Below are 7326 nucleotides of genomic sequence, written 5' to 3' on the forward strand. Positions count from 1 at the left end.
AACTTTTTGCAGCGTACATTTATTTGTACGCTGCAACAAGTCTGAATTACTCAATTTTTTGCAGCGTACATTTATTTGTACGCTGCAACAAGTCTGAATTTTTGCGAAATTTTTTTCCCTTGTTGCAGCGTACAACATATATGTACGCTGCAAAAAAGCACTTTTGGCGGGAAAATTCTAATTTTGTTTAGGGATACCTAGAGTGCCTTGCACCAAATATAGAAACCTGTCAAAACAATAATAGAATAACGCAACCTGTATAACAAATATAAAAACAACAACTGGAGTTTTGTATACTATATATCCCAAAACCAAAGTGCACATATTACATTTAAATATATGTTCCAATTTCAACATAAACATACATTTTAATATAAAATTTATTCTATAACAACTAAACCAACTCGATCAAGCGCGCTAAAGCCAATAATAAATACTTGTTGGTAAAAAACTTAGCCCATTGCTCACGAACCACATCAAATTCCTCGCATAAGGCGCAATCCTCGGAGTGTAGACCTTTACAAAAACAGAAATTTAAATTAAACATTAGATTAAATACAAATTAAATATCACATTTTAACATTCAAGAAACTAATGACAATGTCCTAATAGTCTAAAATGAGTCCTTAAGTTCTTTAGTTCAAAGTTGGGAGCGAAAATGTCATTTTAGCCTAAATATGACCTATAACGACCCAATGAGCCTATAGGTGCATAAATAGATTGGAACGAGTCTTAGATCGTTAAAATTATGCATATTAAACATGTAATAAGTTTTAAATGAGTCCTTATGTTCTTTATTTTAAAGTTGGGAGCGAAAATGCCTTATTTTAGCCTAGATATGACCTATAACGATCAAACAAGCATTAAATGGGTATAAGTAGATTAGAATAAGTCCTAGAAACTCAAAACTAAGCTTATTAATCATATAATAATTTAAAAATGAGTCCTTAGGTTCTTAAGTTCAAAGTTGGGAGCGAAAATGTCATTTTAGCCTAAATATGACCTAAAACGACACAATGAGCCTTAAATATGCATAAATGGATTGGAACGAGTCTTATAAAGTTAAAATTATGCATATTAAACATGTATTAAGTTTAAAATGCGTGCTTAGGTTCTTTATTTTAAAGTTAGGAGCGAAAATGCCTCATTTTAGCCTAAATATGACCTATAACTATCAAACAAGCATTAAATGTGCATAAACAGATTAGAATAAGTCTTAGAAACTTAAACTAAGCATATTTATCATATAATAAGTTTAAAATGAGTCATTAGGTTCTTAAGTTCAAAGTTGGGAGCGAAAATGTCATTTTAGCCTAAATATGACCTAAAACGACACAATGAGCCTTAAATGGGCATAAATGGATTGGAATGAGTCCTAGAAAGATAAAACTAGAATATAAAACATTTAGTAGGTTTAAAATGAGTCCTTAGGTTCTTTAGTTCATAGTTGGGAGCGAAAATGTCATTTTAGCCTAAATATGACCTATAACGACCTAATGAGCCTTAAAGGTGCATAAATAGATTGGAACGAGTCTTATAAAGTTAAAATTATGCATATTAAACATGTATTAAGTTTAAAATGAGTGCTTAGGTTCTTTATTTTAAAGTTAGGAGCGAAAATGCCTCATTTTAGCCTAAATATGACCTATAACGATAAAACAAGCATTAAATGTGCATAAATAGATTAGAATAAGTCTTAGAAACTTAAAACTAAGCATATTTATCATATAATAAGTTTAAAATGAGTCATTAGGTTCTTAAGTTCAAAGTTGGGAGCGAAAATGGCACTTTAGCCTAAATATGACCTATAACGACACAATGAGCCTTAAATATGCATAAATGGATTGGAATGAGTTCTAGAAAGTCAAAACTAAGCATATAAAAAATTGATTTCCTCAGGAAACTCTTCATAATATACATTGATTTCTGTGATTAAATATTTCTATGCTACACAACCCAATTAAAAGGGAAAAGAAAGCGTACCGATAATACAATTAATACATTTAACAAAGAGTCAAAGACTAATCATCCAGTGATTACACCACCCAAAACATCACTCTTACCTCGAGCAAAAATTGTGTAAACTAAACGAATTGCATCCAGCCAACCATCCAAAGATTCCCACGAGTCAGCTACCTAAGATGTCCAGTGAGAGAACAGCAGCGTTATAAGGCCAAATTTCCAGTTATCGTCATAACAAATTGAGAAACAATCAAGGACCGCTATGGAAAGAGCCGGCTACCCTTGTGAATGTTAAGCTTATGCATTTAGTTTGTTTCGTAATATATGTAATGGTCTATAAGGACCTTAATTATTTGTTTAGTTTGTAAAACTTTTTCATTTCAGTAAATTTAACCCTATGTCAAAATAAAAAAATAAAAAGACATTGAGGAAAAAGAATCATTGAGATGTATGGAAAATGCAGATATAAAAGGTAAAAGAAGTTGCTAACCAAGTATACAGGTCCGTGTATTGTGTCAATGAAGAGTCCAGCCCCAGGTGGTAAAGTAAGATCAGCAGATGCTGACACTGAAACAATGTCAGGGATGTCAACTTTGACGGCTCTATTTTTTATATTTGGCCCATCTACTTGCTTGCTAGAAAGACTCTGCCGTGATGTCTTTTGTTCGGATACAATCTGCATTAGAAAGGGGTGGTTCAGTAAGAAACATTACTTTCAACCATCCATCAGATTGCACAATGGTCAAATATCTCAACATATCTCCATAATCTATACCATTATCCAACTGCCTGAGTCAAGATGAATGTCATGTCTCCACATATAATTGAGAAAATCTCAAGAGATATCTATCTTAGTTACACACAGCAATAGATAGGTCCCCATAAATTTTAGAAAACCAATTAAAGAAACTACCATATAACAAGAACTTGATAGCTCTCCATCGCAAGTATCCATAGGTGAAAATTCCAACTAAAGTAACTTTCAGATGCTAAATCAACCCCAAGGATGAAACGAGTACAATACAGTATCCTTGCAAGTTTCTCAAGTCAAGATAGAGAAAGGGAGAAAGAGAGGCACTGCTAACTTCACTGCAAGACGTTGGAAAACAAAGACAAACAACAATCAATATAATTTGGGAAATTCTACATGGTGGTCTACTGGTTTCGAAAATTTTACATGGTGGAAAATAAATAAATTAAAGGGACCCAAAAAAATTATTGTTCTGCAAAAATGATCTATTTATAGAAGTTAAATTGTTGAATATAAACGAGGTTGGACTGGGGAAGCTGTTGCTGGAGAGGCCAAGCCGATTTCTTCGAGTCAGCTTTGTCAGATCCATGAGAAGAAGAAGAAAAAGACATCTCGATTCTTTTGATGTTGCCAAGTTTGCATTTGAATTGGTTGGCTGGTTCGCTGAACAGATTGGCTGGGGAATAGCTCGTTGATAGCTAAACTGGCTTGCCGGCGGAGACGTGGGCTGCGTGTGGTTGTTGCCTTGTTGGTGAAGATGGAGAGAAGAAGTGGTGAGATTGGGTGGTAGAGTGGTGGGTGCGGTGGTGGGGTCAGGTAGCGCGATGGGGTTGGACTGGTCGGTGGGGTCAGGTGGTGGCGTGGGGTGGTTAGGTTGGTTTGGATGGTGGGTGGTGGTGGGAGACTTGGAGTGAGGTGTATTAACTAGAGGGTAGGTTAGTAATTATATTTAGGGTCAGAAATATGGTAAATTAGTGGTGGGTTAACCATAACTTTAGTTGATAACGACACTTAGTGTATTAAGCCATTACCAAGAAAATGAAACTTTTTAGTTTCCACCATGTAGAATTTCCCAAACGAAGAGGTCAGGATGTAGAACTTCCCATAAAGTTTTCATCAAAGAAATGTATTTGTTACTATATGAAAAGATATCACATGGAAAGATGTTTAGAAAAATAGGATTATTTAGCTAAACAATGCTCTAAACGCAATGCAACTGAGCCATGGAAAGCACAACACCTGAAGTGTCTGATTAAATATTGCCTGTCTAACATCCTGGAGTGTCTGATTAAATATTCACTTTCCTTCCCAAGCCAGGAGATAGTGAAATTACCTGATAAAGACCCTCATGGTTAAGGACAAATTGTGTCCGCTTCCAATCACTATGGGGGCCTATTGGATTTCCTGGAGGTGGAGCCGTCAGATATCCCACTTTAAGATAGGGCAAAGGAAGCTGAAAAATAGATAAGAGAGATTTAGAACAAATCATGACTTAACACACTGCAAAAGGAGAAGCCTTGTGTTAACGTCAGGGAGCAACACAAACCACTATATATGAAAATGCATAAAGGTGCATGTTTTGTCTGCAAGAACATTTCCTCTTTCCCCCCCCCCCCCCCCCCCCTCCCCCCTCCCCGCCCTCTTCCTTGAAACACTGGATTATCTCCAGAAGCAACTAGAGTAGAGAACTAAATCAAACAAATATCAATTGAACCATAATTTCTGTCCCTAAAAGGTCAAGCTTCGGAAACAGAATTTTAAGGAACGTCTCTACTATATTCCTTGATATGTTTTCACTTGACATTCATGAAAGGTGAAAGTTGATCAAAGCTCTGGGAGTGTCCTTAAACATACACAAAGTACTTGATAATTTGATTCGGGTAAAGCCGTAAAGGGATTACCTATTGAGGGGTGGGGAGAGGGTCAAACTAGCATTGAGGATAACTAAATGGAAAGTAGAATGTGGTTTTTACAGTCACGTAAAATGCTGAAATGTAACTAGAACTATGTACACTTTCTGTTGATTTTATGTAAAGGACTCTTACCATAGAACGGACTAGCCTCAGTGCACTGCGGTAGACCTACAAGTTTAAAAGCAAAACCAAAAAAACTGTCACAATTACAACTCAACAAGAAACCTCGTCAGAGAAAACAGATATGATGCAACTGTTTGCAATAGGAATACATTGGCCTAGCATAATGATTTTGCGTTATAATTTTTCCTTGCATTTCTCCAATAATATTCTGAGCTTGAAAGTTGTATCAGGATGAAAAATACAAAGCGCAAGAGCCCAATAGGTCCAATTTCAAGAGACAAAAAAACACCCACCAAGAATTCTACCAAAGAAGATTTAGGAAGGTTGAGGTGTATACAAGCCTACCCGCATCAATGTTTCGTGAGGACCGCTGAAGAGGCAGGGAGGGTGAAGATGAGAAACCAGAATTGCAGAGAGCTTACCGAGTAATTTGGCTTCAATGCGTGAGCAGCTGCAATATAGACAGCGCACTGACTATACAAGTCATTGGGCGAAATATCATTATGGCTGACTGATCCCCCGATTCTTAGCAAGTCCTCGGCTAAGCCATACTGCAAAACCAAAATATACATAACTCACCTTATCATCCGATCTCAGTGACCGTGTAACCCTTCAATACAACACAATATCCAGATGATAATAATAAAAGAAAGAAGAAAGCACTGGACAAGCATTGCTAAAACAGAAAAGAATAATTGAGGACTAACCAAAACAGTTCTGAGGTTGTAAATAGCCCTATGAAAGTCAAACTGCAACTGAATTGCTGCACGGAACTGCATCAAGGTATATTACAGAGAATCAAATAATAGTGAAGATTCAATAATATTCATAATTTCGTATGTAACCCACACCTAAAATCATTTAGTTATCTTGAGTTTATCAAGTAATATGTTTGCACCTTACTAATTGCCGTCTTAACAATGTTATGCTTTTCCTTAGCAGGGACTATCGCACTGAGTTCCTGTATCACAAAACAGGGAATGGTAAAGCCAAAGTCTGAGAGCATTGTATTGCCACTAACTTTCTAGTGTAAAAAAAATGCACTTCTCAGCCTTTCCTTTCTGCATTTCTCACTGTATAGATGAGAAATATTACCTGCAGTGCAAGTCCCCAGTTGTTAAGCGCCTGGAAAGGAACAATGAGATTGTTACAATGACAAAAATGAACAGAAATCTAAAGAATTGTAGTAAAAAGATAAAATAGCCAAATACAAAAAGAAAAAAACCTGGGGACTATTCCAATTCAACTGCACAGCTTTTCCGTAGTAATCTGTGGCCTGAAAGGAAGATAATTAGGTCATAAGGTCTACTTAAATAATACAAAGCAAAAGCCTAAATATTCTACTTTCATCATTTCATAATGAGTTAATATTTCCAAACACCCATAATTTGTAAGAAAATAGCATCAATTGTGTTCTTGGTACATCCAACAATAAGTGAACGTCAAATGAACAACTCAGAGAAAAGGTCACCACTTTGCTTCAGAGATTTATGATCAATACAGCTTCTGGAAATGATAGGATGAAAATACAACAAGACCATAAAAAATGAAGGTAAAGAATTATAACATGAAAAATCACATTTCAATAGTACGTACAATGCAATTAACAACAGTCAACCCACCTCCCCTGCTCCACCCCACCACGACCGCCACCACCACCACCACCATTCTCTAATTCCAACACCGCCCCATCTTTATCTATGAATAAACCCTAAAAAACGAATTGAACAAACCCTAAAAACGAATTGAACAAACGAATTGAACCGTAAAAACGAATTGAACAAAAGAATAGAACAAACCCTAAAACGAATTGAACAAACAAATTGAACAAAACCTAAAACGAAGCACAGAACTCAAAAAAATTAATTGAACAAAACGGCATCTGCAGAGGAGGCGAGAAAAGAGACCCACCGGCGACTGGCGAGGAGGCCAGAACCACCGACGACTCGACGAGGAAGCTAGATTGATGACGCAGGAATGGTTTTTTTTTGAGGGGGGCGACGCAGGGAAAGCTATGGGGAAGAAGAAGGGAGTTGAGCGCGCGCGAGCTGAAGTTTTGAGATGCTTAATTTGTTCTGAATAACTCCGTAGTATAATATTGCAGCGAATTTTTTTATCCGGGTTATTGCAGGGGGCTTTTAAATGTACGCTGCAATAAAAACGGGCTATTGCAGGGGGCTTTTAAAATGTACGCTGCAACAAACACTTTTGTAGGGAACAATTAAATTGTACGCTGCAACAACCATTTAAATGGTTTGACCCGCGTTGACCGACTAGTTGTTGAAGCGTATTAATACATGTACGCTGCAACAAGGGGGCTGCAACAGGGGTTTTTTCTACTAGTGCACATTCTTACTCTCACACAAAATTGCTCTCGGTTTTGGGCATACGTTCTGACTCCATCCGGCTTTGTGAGTGCACACAACGTCGGAGTTGCGCTAATCCTGGAGGGCGACCGCATTCTGTTCTACTGCACCGGGAGGTAGCGCGGAATCATCTTTTAGGACAGTGGGTGTCCACGACGCAACAATTGTTCTTCGTTCAGTTCATCGAATCAGATAAGTTTGTTCTAATTTT

General features: G+C 37.0%; 1 protein-coding gene across 1 annotated transcript; it reads right to left on the bottom strand.

Annotated features, from left to right (window-relative positions):
- Positions 1 to 307: 307 nt before the first annotated feature.
- Positions 308 to 6417, bottom strand: LOC130471747 (protein HLB1-like). Its single transcript, XM_056842037.1, has 11 exons — positions 6346 to 6417; positions 5975 to 6025; positions 5845 to 5874; positions 5648 to 5710; positions 5457 to 5522; positions 5172 to 5300; positions 4759 to 4794; positions 4047 to 4166; positions 2453 to 2638; positions 2064 to 2136; positions 308 to 516 (listed from the first exon to the last, which is right to left on the bottom strand). The coding sequence occupies exons 1-11, from the start codon at positions 6415 to 6417 to the stop codon at positions 395 to 397; spliced, it is 948 nt and encodes a 315-aa protein (XP_056698015.1). The 3' UTR covers positions 308 to 394.
- Positions 6418 to 7326: the final 909 nt, after the last annotated feature.

The sequence above is a fragment of the Spinacia oleracea genome, chromosome 4 (genome assembly GCF_020520425.1).
Source record: "Spinacia oleracea cultivar Varoflay chromosome 4, BTI_SOV_V1, whole genome shotgun sequence".
NCBI classification, from domain to species: Eukaryota; Viridiplantae; Streptophyta; class Magnoliopsida; order Caryophyllales; family Amaranthaceae; genus Spinacia; species Spinacia oleracea.

Coding starts and splice junctions, on each gene's coding strand:
- LOC130471747 (XM_056842037.1), bottom strand. CDS start 6,417: ATGGTGGTGGTGGTGGTGGCGGTCGTGGTGGGGTGGAGCAGGGGAGGT. Junction 5,875..5,974: donor TGAATTGGAATAGTCCCCAG/GTTTTTTTCTTT, acceptor GTTCCTTTCCAG/GCGCTTAACAACTGGGGACT. Junction 2,639..4,046: donor ACCATGAGGGTCTTTATCAG/GTAATTTCACTA, acceptor TTTCTAATGCAG/ATTGTATCCGAACAAAAGAC.